Here is a 13,739-nt window from a genome sequence, read left to right as displayed (position 1 = left end):
TGTAGTTAACAATATCTGAATAAAAAGATGAACAACAAAATACCAATGTAAGATAATGTTACAATTACAACAACATAATGTATTGTTAATTTATAAAAATACTTTCAATTATTTTTTTTTATTCTGGATAGACTGCTTTTAGTATAAAATAAAATAAATTAATAACTAGAATGTGTTGCTTTTTTCACATTGAAGTAACTGAAATTAAAAATAAAAGAGAAACAATTAAGTAAATGGAAAAATAAATACTTAAAAGAACAAATGACTAAATAAGTAAATAAGAAAATAAAATAAAAAGCACAAATAAATCAAGTCAGTAAATTTAAAAGTAAAATGGATAAATTTACATTTAGTTCATAAGTAAATCATCAAAAATAAATAAAAGAACATAAGAATGAAGTTGATTAATACATAAATTAAATACTGAATGAATTTAGTTTTTCAATTATTAACTAAGTAAATAGTATAATTATATAAATCAATATGTGAAAGTAACAGTTAAGTTCAGTAATTAAATATGTAAATGAACGATTAAATAGATAAATTAATTAATTCTTCCGTAAATTAGTCATTTAAAGTATTTAAGATAAGAAATTCAATGAATGCGACACAGTGTACGAGTGGTTAGCACATCTGCCTCACATTTCTTAAGACCTGGGTTCAAATCCGGCCTCGCCTGTGTGGAGTTTGCATGTTCTACCCGTACCTGCGTGGGTTTCCTACAGGCACCCCGGTTTCTTCCCCCATCCCAAAAAACATGCATGGTAGTTTAATTGAACACTTTAAATTGCCCATAGGTGTGAATGTGAGTGCGGATGGTTGTTTGTTTGTATGTGCCCTGCGATTGGCTGGCAACCAGTTCAGGGTGTACCCCGCCTCCTGCCCGATGACAGCTGGGATAGGCTCCAGCACGCCCGCGACCCTAGTGAGGATAAGCGGCTCAGAAAATGGATGGATGGATGGATTCTTTTAAATACTAAAATTTAAAATAAACTCTTGTTAGATGGGAATGTATTATTTATTTGGCTTTTTTAAAATATTGGTTTCCTCCTGTGTGTTTCAGCCCGTTTCCTGCTCTGTCCTATCATTACACATTTCCAGGTTCCGAAAAGTAATATTTTTACAAGTCATATTTTCTGCATGTACATAAGCCATAGCAATGAAGACAGAAATGAGAGGAAGCTGTAGAAGCATTTGGAAAGAAAAACAAGCATCTGTTAACACTTAACGCTAATAGCTAATACATTGTGTGTGTGTGCGTGCACAGACGTGAGTATGGTAGTGAGCCAGAGCAAACAAACTTGAAATTAGCAGAGGATGGTGTCACTTTTAATATAAATCTTCTCGTCAAATGATGATTACTGTTATAAAGAAAAACATCTTTTAATGCTTTCAAAGTCAATTACATTGTCCATTACGCTTAATCTGTCAATGCTACTGCTAGGATTAGCAAACATAGTATTAAATTACAGATGATCTATCATCTGATCTAGCTCATGCAATGACCAATAGAGTCACTAGCACGAGATGTTAGGAATTATAACAAGAAATTTCAGCATTCCAATATTGGTAGATTGAGCCCATTTGAACTCTGTTGCTACCTTAAACAGCAGAAACTACAGAGGTGTCTAAAAAAAATTCAAATAAATGCTTCCCTCAAATCGACACCTCCACATTTCCCATCAGTAAAAATATTGCCAGTATAATAACAGCTGTGATTATCGTTTACACACGAACATGATAGCGTTAACTGCCGAGGCCATTTGTTGCTAATCTAAACAGCAACGCCTACTCAGGCCTGTACAAAATAAAAATGTCTCCCTCAAATACACGCCTCCCTATTTCTCCATCAGTAACAATATTGGCCAGTGACTGTAATTATTGTTCATAAATGGACTTTAAAGAGTTAACTACTGTTAAGTTTTTGCTAACCTAAACAGCAGCACATACTGAGGTGGGTAAAGAAAAATATTAATGCCCCCCTAATACCTCCCTTTTCCCCCATCAAGGAACAAAAAACATCACTCATCCCAGATGCTATTGTTCACACACAGACATTGTTGAAGACCTAACGGCTGAGTCCATTTGTCGCTAACTTCAATGGCAGCAACTACCAAGGCACGTAAAATAAACGCATAAATACATAAACTCTTCTCTCAAGTGGACACCTCCACATATTGGCTTGTCATTTAAATTATTTCACAAGCGGACTTTAAAGAGTTAACTGAGTAAACTGGTTGCTAACGTAAACAGCAGCACTTTAAAAAGTAAATACCTGCTTCAAACAGACGCCTCTTTTTTTATCAGGAAAAATATTGGGCAGTCACTGTAATTATTGTTCACCCTAGGACATTAATGAGAGTCACTACTGAGTTCATTTGTCACAAACCTAAACAGCAGCACCTACACCTAAAAATAGATGCCTTCCTTAAATACAGTAACTCCCCCAGGTCCCCCCGCCCCCACCCCCACCCTCACCCCCCCAAAAAAGTAATGGCGATAATCTCCGATGCTGTTTTTCAACCTAGGACAAAGAGTTTGCTGCCAAGTCCATTTGTTGCTAACCTAAACAGTGGAAACTACCGAGACACTTTTCAAAAAGAAAAAAAAAAAGGACACCTCCCTTTCCCCCTAAAGACAATGGCAATCATCCCAGATGCTTTGGTTCACACAGAGACATTGTTGAAGAGTTAGCTGCTGCGTCCAATTCAACTGTGTTGCTAAACAAAACAGCAGCCCTGAAAGAGTTTTTCTTCATCGATCCATCCATTTTCCATGCCGCTTATCCCCACTAGGGTCGCAGGGGTGCTGGAGCCTATCCCGGCTGACTCTGGGCGAGAGGCGGGGTACACCCTGAACTGGTCGCCAGCCAATCGCAGGGCACATATGAACAAACAACCATTCGCTCTCACATTCAGACCTACGGACAAACTAGAGTCTTCAATTAACCTAGAGTTTTTCTCTTTTTTTTTTTTTTTTTTTTAATTTTGTGTCCCATCCTCTGGTGGCAGGTACGTGTACCACAGCTCCAAGTGGATGGTGGCGGGCAACGCTGATTCACCGGTGCCCCCGCGGGTCTACATCCACCCGGACTCCCTGGCGTCGGGCGACACGTGGATGCGGCAGGTGGTCAGCTTCGACAAGCTCAAGCTCACCAACAACGAGCTGGACGACCAAGGACATGTAAGCGCTCACGCCTTTTTGATTGGTTGTGATGTCATTGTAAACGATAACCATGACCCGTCTTTTGTTAGCACAAGTACAATTTAAATTGCTTAATTTTATGTAATTTGTCTTTGATTTAATTATGCATTTTTTTCCCCCAGAATTCAAATTTAGTTTAACATTGTTCGATTTAAATCTAACTTGATTTAATTTAATTTAATACAATAGTTTTTATAAACATCACTTAATTCTTTTTTGTATAGTTTAATTCAATTGAAGTGAATTAATTTAGAATTAAATTTAAAATGGATGGTTTAATTACATTGAACTTTAATAGATTTATTCTAATCAACTTTACTTCAAAAGCATTGAGTTGAATTAAATGAAATTAAGTTCAAACTAATTTAATTTAACTTAATTGAACTTGATTTAATTTAGATTGAATGTGATTTAATTTAAATTAATTATGGATTTTATTTCGGTTACTATTATTTTATCAACTTTACGTAATTGAACTTAATTATTAAGTAATTTACCTTAACTTGATTTATCTGAACTTAATTAAGGGTTATTAAATTTAACGTATTTTAATGAGTTAATTAAATTTGACTGTTTCTCAAGTTTATTTCATCTAATGTCAGATTTCATGTTATTTTACTCAAAGTAAAATCATCCTATGTTAAATTAAGATGAATTTGATTTAATTTAACTTGGTTTAATGAAATTGAATTTAATGAATTAATTTGATAGAATGATTTGATAAAAATCATCAGTCCCAACTTTTCATAATACTCATTGACACACAGCGAATAACGTCAGTGGTACATATAATCGTTGTCGGACAATTGCTTTGAACACAACAGGAGTGAAATGAAAGAAATGAGTGTTGGGTGTTAATGCTCACACCCCGTCCCAAATCTTTATCATTCCATTTCACACAGAGACTAGGCCTCCTAATTTTTTAATCATATGTAATTTAATTTCAATTTCTCACATGGAAGCCAATTGAATTAAATGCATTTCATTTCATTTGTATTTTTTTGGGTGGGGTGAAGTGGAGTGTTCTTCTTTTTTCATTGTATGAATTTTCACACGCATGCCAACTTAATGTTTCTGTATTTATTATTTTGGGGTAACTTCAAATTTCTGTTACAACGATCCTGATTGCGCCTTTTCCGGGAATGACTTTCCTCAGCCTTGTGATTGGCTCAATCTCCCTCTGTGTTCGGGGACTACGGCGCCACCACCTGTTGCTTTTGGCGCTGACTTCACAGCCTTTTCGTGTTTCAGTTGCATTAGCGCCAATGGATTGTATCGACTTGGACTTTTGCTGGTCCAGCTGCGACATGAAAAGACAAACATCACTTCTAAGGCTTAAGCGCCTTTGAGTGCGAACAACGACGAGCTGTCGTACTCTGGCTGATCCCGCGCTCGCTACATGTGTGTACCCACCAGCTGTGACAAATATGTTCCCTAAAAGTCGAGTCGTGCGAGCTTGGTGAAAGCTGGGATGTTAGGGTCTTTGCCACCTGCTGTTAGCATTTAGGGCATGTCTGTCCATTCACCTACAAACATAAAGGAACGTGTCTGTCCATTCACATGCACTTAAAGAAATATAAAAAAGATGACATTTGATTCATTTATTTTTTGAAATTAAAATAGCGGAAAGATGTGAGTTTGCTCGTTTCAAGTGATGTAAACATATTTCCTTTACTGAAATTTAAATTTACAGCTTGGCACCAAACTGAAATATTTGATTGTGACCAAAGGATTTTCATTAAATGAATGCGATTTGCGTATCCATTGAGGACTTGGACAGAAAGAGCAGTGTTGAAATTGGTAAGAAAACTTCATAAACTTTGCATTTTGGTAACTTTACGGTTAGTTGAAAGTCATTTATTTTTAGGGTTGGGCATCGTTTGAATATGAGCGATTCCGGTTCTGCATTTCAATTCTGATTCCAAACGATTCTGATTCTTTTAGGGGGCTGGGTCAAAAAAGTTCACAAGGTTTAAATAAAGGGTGTCCAAATCATGAACATCCATTTTTTTAGCAGCCTGCAGCATAAACTAAAGTTGACATTTGACTCAGTGTTCTTTATAACCAGTATCAATATCAGATCTACGAACTAAAAGGCAATGTGTGTGGCACTAACCAAATTGACTTAATATTCCTTAATTATTGTTTCAACGAAAAGTTAAATATAGTATCTTTAAAATAGTTATTTGCGACTCTTTTGTGACGTCAAATGGTTTATATGTGTAAGTTTGACTACCTGTTTTAGGCAGGTAGCCTTTTATTTTGAAAGGTACGCACCAGAACTCAGCATTTTTGGCACGAATAATAACATCACACGACACCGGTAAAAACGAATTTAAAACGAATGCAAAAAAAGAGTAATGGATGGAACTGTAAAATGTTGATTCCTTTACCTACACACCGATGAAACACGAGGTTAGTGTTTGTAATACTGTGAGACAACGGTTTTCTGAATTTTGTCAACAATTAATTGTGATGTAAAGTTGCTAGTTTGACTGAAGTTTTAGCTCAATGTTAAGCTTGTAATGCGACTCTTTTTACTTTCTTTCCAGTACGGTAAAGTAATTTATATTTTATTTTTGTGTCTGTCATCAGCTCTTATTTTGGTTTGAAGACTACAATAAACACTAAAAACCATCAGTGCAAGAGTGCAACCCACCGTTTAACGTGTTAGCTGCCTCAATGTTGGCAATGTTTATTTAATTGTTTCACTCACCCAATTGACTTGACTGAAGTTCCACGCGGTGTAGGCTGAGGCTCGGAGCCGGAGGCAGCGCGTCAGACTTTTACACATCGTGAAACCCTCCTTTGCACAATATAATCTTAATCCATGTGTTGCACTGAGGTGACTGGTCATTTATTTTAACATAGTTAACACTTTTGTCCGCTGCTGCCTTTGGGCACAAGCTCTTCTTCGTTGGTTTTCGCCACTTTCTTTTTCGGGGTAGGTGGACTATAGGTATCGAAACTGGGAACCGAATGTTTAAAATTTGAACGAAAAAATGTGTATACTGCCATCGACATTTTCTGATGCCAAAACTAATCGCCGCCGGGGGTATGGTGATAGAACATTTTTTGCCGTGAAAATATAACTGACGCTAGGATTTATGTAACTGACTGGCGAGTGGGGTAGCCAACAAATTTATAGCAGAGGTCGTGGCCACCTCCGGCAACCGCCTAATGGTGCCCCTGAAAACAGGTAATGTTTGTTCAAACACCGTTTACATGAAATAAAAACTTTCAGGTTAAACTTTCAGGCTACACTAAATGAATCATTTTTACTGAATCACTGATTGGTTACGTCAGTTTTGTGTTTAATTTTTTTCAGTGTACCTACACAATACAGTGGTGCCCCGAGATACGAATGACTCGACTTACGATTTTTTAAAGATACAAACCGCCAGTTGGCCGAGTTTTTGCTTTTAGTCACGAGCCCAAACTTGAGAAACGAGTGCTGTATGGCGCCAGGTGGCAGCACTTTGGCTGCTTAATTGAATATTCTTTGAAAAAGAGACTTCAAGTTGTGCAGCAAAAATGTGTTGTATTAACAATCCCGTATGCACTACACTCTGGTGTCCTAATGGGAGAATGTGTCTGTTCTTGGCATTTTATCTAGCTTAATATCCATCACTTCATCTTTTTTATTTATTTTATTTTTTTTTTACTCTGACAACACCATTGTTTTTAGTTCAGTTGAGACCTAACAAATGTGTTGTATTAACAATCCCATACGTGCTACACATTGACAGCCTGGTGTGAGAATTCATGATGGCTCTTGGTATTTCTTACTGCAGATTATTCATCACTCTGTTGTTTTTGTCGTGACAACCCCATTCTTTTCAGTTCAGAAATAATGCTGGATCGACAACCCATACATACACTCTGATGTCCTGGTGGAGTAATTTATACATTTATATATGTTTTGGCATTGTTTGTCAGTTTATCCATCACTTAATATTGTTTTGGCACATGTAATAGTTTTTAGTCCAGTTGAAGATGTTGTATTAACGATCCTGCATGCACTACACTTGATGATTGAAAGGAAGGTCATGCCTGTTCTTGGTGGGGTTTTTTTTTGCTGCAGATCCTTCACTCCATGTTGTTTTGGATTTGACATTTTTTTACGTTTATTTGAAACTTAAAAAAGCAATGCTGTATTAACTATCCCATATGTGCTACACTCAGGCGTCCTATGCCCGTTCTTGGTATTTTCCCCCTGCAGAATATCCATGACTTCATGTGGGTTTGGCTGAGAAAGCCATTGTTATTAATTCAGTTGAAACCTAAAAATTGTTTTTACAATCCTGTACACTACACTATGGTGTCCTTGTGGGAAGAATCCATGCCCATTTGTTATATTTTTTTCAGATCATCCATCACTTTGTGTTGTATTGGTTCAGATAATAGTTTTTAGTACAGTTTAATCTTAAATACTGTACATCTGTTGTTAATTATCCCATATGTACTACACTTCGGCATTGTGGTGGAAGAATTCATGATAGTTCTCTGTATTTTTATCATTCATGTTTTTTTTTGGTTCTGACAATCATTTTTGGTTCAGTTGAATCTTAAAAAAAAAAAAAAAAAAAAAAGTGACCCTAACTGAGATTATCAATGACTGCATGTTGTTTTGGGTCTGATAAATGCATTGTTTTTAGTTTAGTTGAAATCTAAAAATGTTTTTTTTCCAATCCCGAACACACTACACTCGGGTGTCATTTGGGGGGAATCCATGCCCATTCTCTGTAATCCCCCCCCCCCCCCCCCTCCAAGATCATCCATGACCTCATGTTAAATTGGTTCAGGTAATTGTTTTTAGTTCAGTTGAATACAAATGTGAAAAATGTTTTGTTAATGATCCCTACATACTACACTTTCATGCCCAGGTAGAAGAACTGATGTATTCTGTATTCTTCCCCATCCTCCACTCCATGATTGAAAGTTCTGACAATTATTTGTAGTTTAGTTGAAAGTTTAAAACTGTGTTGTATTAACAATCCCATACACACTACACTTTGGCATCCAGGTGTAAGTAGACATTCCGTTTCTTATTTTTCTCGCAGATCATCCTTCACTCCATGCACAAGTACCAGCCTCGTGTTCATGTCATCCGCAAGGACTTCAGCAGCGAGCTGTCGCCCAACAAGCAGGTTCCTGGTGGCGAGGGCGTCAAGACCTTCAGCTTTCCCGAGACAGTCTTCACCACCGTCACCGCCTACCAGAACCAGCAGGTACCTTCCCACTGTGTTGTGGCATCATCCTTCACCATCTTGATCCCATGTTTAATCGTGAGTCACGATTGGGATTTGTCATTGCAGATCACCAGACTAAAGATTGACCGGAACCCCTTTGCTAAAGGTTTTCGGGACTCTGGCAGAAACAGGTGCGTCAATGTTGTTTTCATGCTTTGGTGGTGTGAAATGGAATAGTGGAAAAGGTGGACAGGGTGTTGAACTTCACACCTAATACCATGCGATGTTGAAAGCAATTGGCAATGTCCAACTATTTGAGTCGGAAGACATCATATAATTATCATTTGTAGGAGGCCTAGTCTCTTTTTGAAATGGAATGATAAAAATTTGGGAGGGGGTGTGAGCTTTAACACTCTCATTTCGCTCCTGTTCTGTTGAAAGCAATTGTCAGACAGCTATTTTATACGTACCACTAACGTCGTCTCTGTGTCAAAAGTATTACGAAAAGCTGGGACTGTTGTTTGCAACTTAACAACTGACACTCATTTTTCCCGTCTCGGTTGTGTTGAAAGCAATTGTCACTAACGTCGTTGAATTATTGGATTACGGAATAGTGTGTCTGTGTGAAAAGTTATGATAAAAAGCAGAGACCGCAGTGTTGTACAGTGGGTACTGAAAGTATTCAGACCCCCTTAAATTTTTCACTCTTTGTTATATTGCAGCGATTTTCTAAAATCATTGAAGTTCATTTTTTCCCTTATTCCTGTACACACAGCACCCCATATTGACAGAAAATAAATGTAATTGTTGACATTTTTGCATATTTATTAAAAAAGAAAAACTGAAACATCACACAGCCATAAATATTCAGGCCCTTTGATCAGTATTTAGTAGAAGCACCCTTTTATGCTAATACAGCCATGAGTCTTTTTGGGAATGATGCAAGTTTTTCACACCTGGATTTGGGGATCCTCTGCCATTCCTCCTTGTGGATCCTCCAGTTCTGTCAGGTTGGATGGTGAACGTTGATGGACAGCCATTTTCAGGTCACTCCAGAGATGCTCAATTGGGTTTAAGTCAGGGCTCTGGCTGGGCCATTCAAGAAGAGTCACAGAGTTGTTCTGAAGCCACTCCTTTGTTATTTAGCTGTGTGCTTAGAGTCATTGTCTTGTTGGAAGGTGAACCTTAGGCCCAGTCTGTGGTCCTGAGCACTGTGGTGAAAGTTTTCATCCAGGATATACCTGTACTTGGCTGCATTCATGTTTTCGCATTCATCATTCATCACCTTCGATTGCAACCAGTCGTCCTGTCCCTGCAGCTGAAAAATACCCCACAGCATGATGCTGCCACCATCATGCTTCAATATTGGGACTGTATTGGACAGGTGATGAGCAGTGCCTGGTTTTCTCCACACATACCGCTTAGATTACCGCTTAGATTTAAGGCCAAAAAGTTCTATCTTGGTCTCATCAGACCAGAGAATCTTATTTCTCACCATCTTGGAGTCCTTCAGGTGTTTATTTAGCAAACTCCATGCGGGCTTTCATCTGTCTTGCACTGAGGAGAGGCTTCCGTCGGGCCACTCTGCCATAAAGCCCAACTGGTGGAGGGCTGCAGTGATGGTTGACGTTCTAGAACTTTCTCCCATCTCCTGACTGCATCTCTGGAGGTCAGCCACTGTGATCTTTGGGTTCTTCTTTACCTCTCTCAGAAAGGTTGCTCAGTTTGGCCGGACGGCCAGCTCTCGGAAGGGTTCTGGTCGTCCCAAACGTCCTCCATTTAAGGATTAGGGAGGCCACTGTGCTCTTAGGAACCTTAAGTGCAGCAGAAATTAGTTTGTAACCTTGCCCATATCTGTGCCTAGCCACAATTTGGTCTCTGAGCTCTTCAAGCAGTTCCTTTGACCTCATGATTCTCATTTGCTCTGACATGAACTGTGAGGTGTAGGGTCTTATATAAACAGGTGTGTGGCTTTCCTAGTCAGGTCCAATCAGTATAATCAAACACAGCTGGACTCTAATGAAGGTTTAGAACCATCTCAAGGATGATCATAAGAAATTTACAGCACCCAAGTTAAATATGAGTGTCACAGCAAAGGGTCTGAATACTTATGGCTGTGTGATATTTCAGTTTTTCTTTTTTAATAAATCAGCAAGAATTTCAACAATTCTGTTTTTTTCTGTCAATATGGGGTACTGGGTGTACATTAATGAGGAAAAAAATTAACTTAAATGATTTTAGAAAATGGCTTCAATATAACAAAGGGTGAAAAATTTAAGGGGGTCTGAATACCTTCCGTACTTAACACCCAGCCCTTACGTCTCCCACCCACGTTTAAAGCAACTGTTGTTCTCTGATGACTATTTTACATGTCGAGACGCTGACACTGATGTCATCTGAGTGAAACTGTGTGTCAAATTGGCTACTAATTGTTAGCTTAAAAAGTTCAAAGAAAAACAAAACAAAAAAAACTGCTTGATTAGTACATCTTTGTAAGAAATGAAAAAGTCCTGACTGGGCCGATTGTTGGCTTCTGTTGTTCCCTTCGTTCCATCAGTGGTGACATCATACCTTCCTTTTCCTTCTTCCTTTGAATCAGCATGCGGGGGGGAGGGGCTTGTCGGAGATGGTGTGTTTTGAACATGAAAGCAGCACCCCGTCATCTGGTCTGCATTATTAGCAGCGGAGATATCCGAGACTTATTTTTTTGCTTTTCAAACAATAGACTTCGTGATTTATGGCCTAGTGTTAAAAGGAAAAACAGCAACACATGAAAAGATAACGTGGCCTTCACACTCGCAGAAAAAGCGTAAAAATTAAAGAGATACTGTTTTTGGTCCATGTTGACATTTCAAGTATCGTTTCAAACCAGAAAAATTCAAACATGATCTAAATAATTGACCCATGTTCAGTACACAAAAAAACTTTGAAAGGGACAAATGCAGTAAACTTGCAATTTACGATTTTAGAAATGTCCTATTCCCAAAGAAACATCAAACAACTACCAGCAAAGGAGGCGGTCTAGGTATGATTAGACTTTATAGCGCTGGCAGTAAAAAAACACATCAAAATATTTCAGTAATTCCAAGTTCATGTCAACTTTGGTAAGGTAAAGAAAATGTCATTTTACAATCCCATTTTTAGCTCATGTTGATCTCAAGCACTGTTACAAGCATGCAAAATTTGTACATGATTCAAATAAAACTGTGACATGTTTGCAATTCTCACACACACACGCATGCGCACACATTAAAAGCAGCAAATATGTCCCTATCAAACAACTAACCTGATTATACTTATTAGCAGTATTGACAACCAGATCGGATTATTTAGCGACCAGCAATTTCAATGTTCAAGTTACATAAATTATAATTAATTGGTAAGATTTATTATTATTTATGTATTTGTCAAATATTTTGGTAACTTCCGCCGTGGCAGCATCCGAGGCCAGTTAACGTTAGTGCTAACGTACTGCAACAGTCGGTCAGGAAGTTTCTGTCCTAAAATTACTCGGCTGGGAGTTCGATGGGAGTAAATCACGCTGGTCGCAGAGGTTTGTGTCCACACTTTCGTGCAGATTTATGCACACAATAAAACTCTGCCTTCCTCTTTAACAGCTCTGGTTTCCTGCGAGCGGGAATCTTGGTTTCTTTCAACGCGGTAGATTCTTCCGCTGGTTGTAGCTCATCTTTGCAATAGGTTTTAGTTTACTGCCTACATTTCCTCTCCAGTTTCCTTTTAGAATTACACATGTCAGCCACCTTGATTTAAGCCAGGCAGTCAGACTCTACTACTAGCATTAGCTTTAGCCTGTGAGTCAGACTAGAGACGACACTCTGTGTGTTGGGGAAATCTTTTTATTTTGTTAAATTTTTCAAGACGCATTAGCACTAGCATTTCATTAGCATGAGCCACTGAGCCAGACTTGTGCCATCAGTCTGTTGGACTAGGGGAACATTTTTGATTTTGCTTTTCTTTTCAAGACTCTTAAATGTAGCTCATTAGCACTAGCATTTCATTAGCATTAGCCTCTGAGCCGGATTAGTGACATCACTCTGTTGGACTGGTGGAATGCTTTTTATTTTGATTTTCTTTTCCACTCCGCGATAGCAGTAGGTTATTAGCATTAGCATTATCCGATGAACCAGACTAGCAATAACACTCAATGGGATGAGGAAAACGTTTTTTTTCTTTTGGCCTAGTTTATTAGCATTATCATTAGTCTATGAGTTTGGACTAGCGATATCACGTTGTGTGAAGGGTAACTTCTTTTCTTCCCTTTTTCAGACTTTCATTAGCATTAGCCAATGAGCTGGACTAGCGACAACACTCAATGGGACTAGTAGTGTTGTGCTTAAGATCACACTATCCGAGAACAAGACTTGTACGAGACCAAGACTTTGGCGAGTCAAGACCGAGATAAGGCGAGACAGAGACAAGATGAGACCGTGACAATATTTTGGTATTTTAAAAACCATGACAGGGTTGAATAACTAAGCTAAATTCTTGCAAAAAAATGCATCCTTGTATGTATTTAAAAAAAATCAAGTTTTAAAGAAGAAAGAATCATAAGAGACTGCAGCATTTTGTTACCTAAATGTGTACAGTGGGTTCTCATAATAATGCCCCCCTAACTAAAAACCTTCTCAACTGGGGGGAGGGTGGAGTAGGGATTGGTGGGAGAGTGGGGTCCAGCCCTGTCCCGTCCCATCCCCTCCTGTTCCTCAGTCACAACACCACAAAGGTTGCAGTCATTACGGAGGTGGTCTGCCTGGGGTTTATAACACCTGAATTGAAGGTATTTGTTGTTTTACCAAGTGCTTCTCCTTATTATCACATTATTGAAGTTGAACAATAGCAGATCAGTGCTGGTCTTGACCGGTGTCGATGGAAAATTCTCAGTCCGGCCAGTCTGAGAGCAGCACGAGACCAAGACTTTTGGGAGTCAAGTCCGAGACAAGACCAAGACCTTCAAAATGAGACCTGTCTCGAGTGTTACAACACTAAGGACTAGGAAAACGATTTTTGTTCTGGTCCTTTTTCTCGGACTCCTAGAGGTAGCTTATTAGAATTAGCATTAGTCTAGGAGTTCAGACTGGTGACATCACTCTGTTGGACTGGGAATTTTTTTGTTTTTGTTTGGGTCCTTTTTTCAAGACTGTAAGAGGTAGTTTATTAGCATTAGCATATCGCCTCCTTGAGCCGTCACTTTATCGTGGTGGAGGGGTTTGTGTGTCCCAATGATCCTAGGAGCTAAGTTGTCTGGGGCTTTGTGGCTCTGGTAGGGTCACCCATGGCAAACAGGTCCTAGGTGAGGGACCAGACAAAGCACGACTCCAAAAA

The 13,739-nt window shown here is 38.6% G+C and overlaps 1 protein-coding gene across 1 annotated transcript in view; it reads left to right on the top strand.

The window, feature by feature from the left end:
* Positions 1–13,739, top strand: part of tbx15 (T-box transcription factor 15) — a 33,769-nt gene that overhangs the window by 13,848 nt on the left and 6,182 nt on the right. The window contains exons 4-6 of the mRNA XM_061691904.1: positions 3,012–3,183; positions 8,268–8,435; positions 8,523–8,587. Coding sequence (XP_061547888.1) covers positions 3,012–3,183; positions 8,268–8,435; positions 8,523–8,587 — 405 coding nt within the window. The remainder of the gene's footprint in view (positions 1–3,011; positions 3,184–8,267; positions 8,436–8,522; positions 8,588–13,739) is intronic.

The sequence above is a fragment of the Phycodurus eques genome, chromosome 12 (genome assembly GCF_024500275.1).
Source record: "Phycodurus eques isolate BA_2022a chromosome 12, UOR_Pequ_1.1, whole genome shotgun sequence".
NCBI lineage: Eukaryota > Metazoa > Chordata > Actinopteri > Syngnathiformes > Syngnathidae > Phycodurus > Phycodurus eques.
Note: the sequence above shows the minus strand (reverse complement) of the source record. Positions and strands in the feature narration are given on the sequence as shown.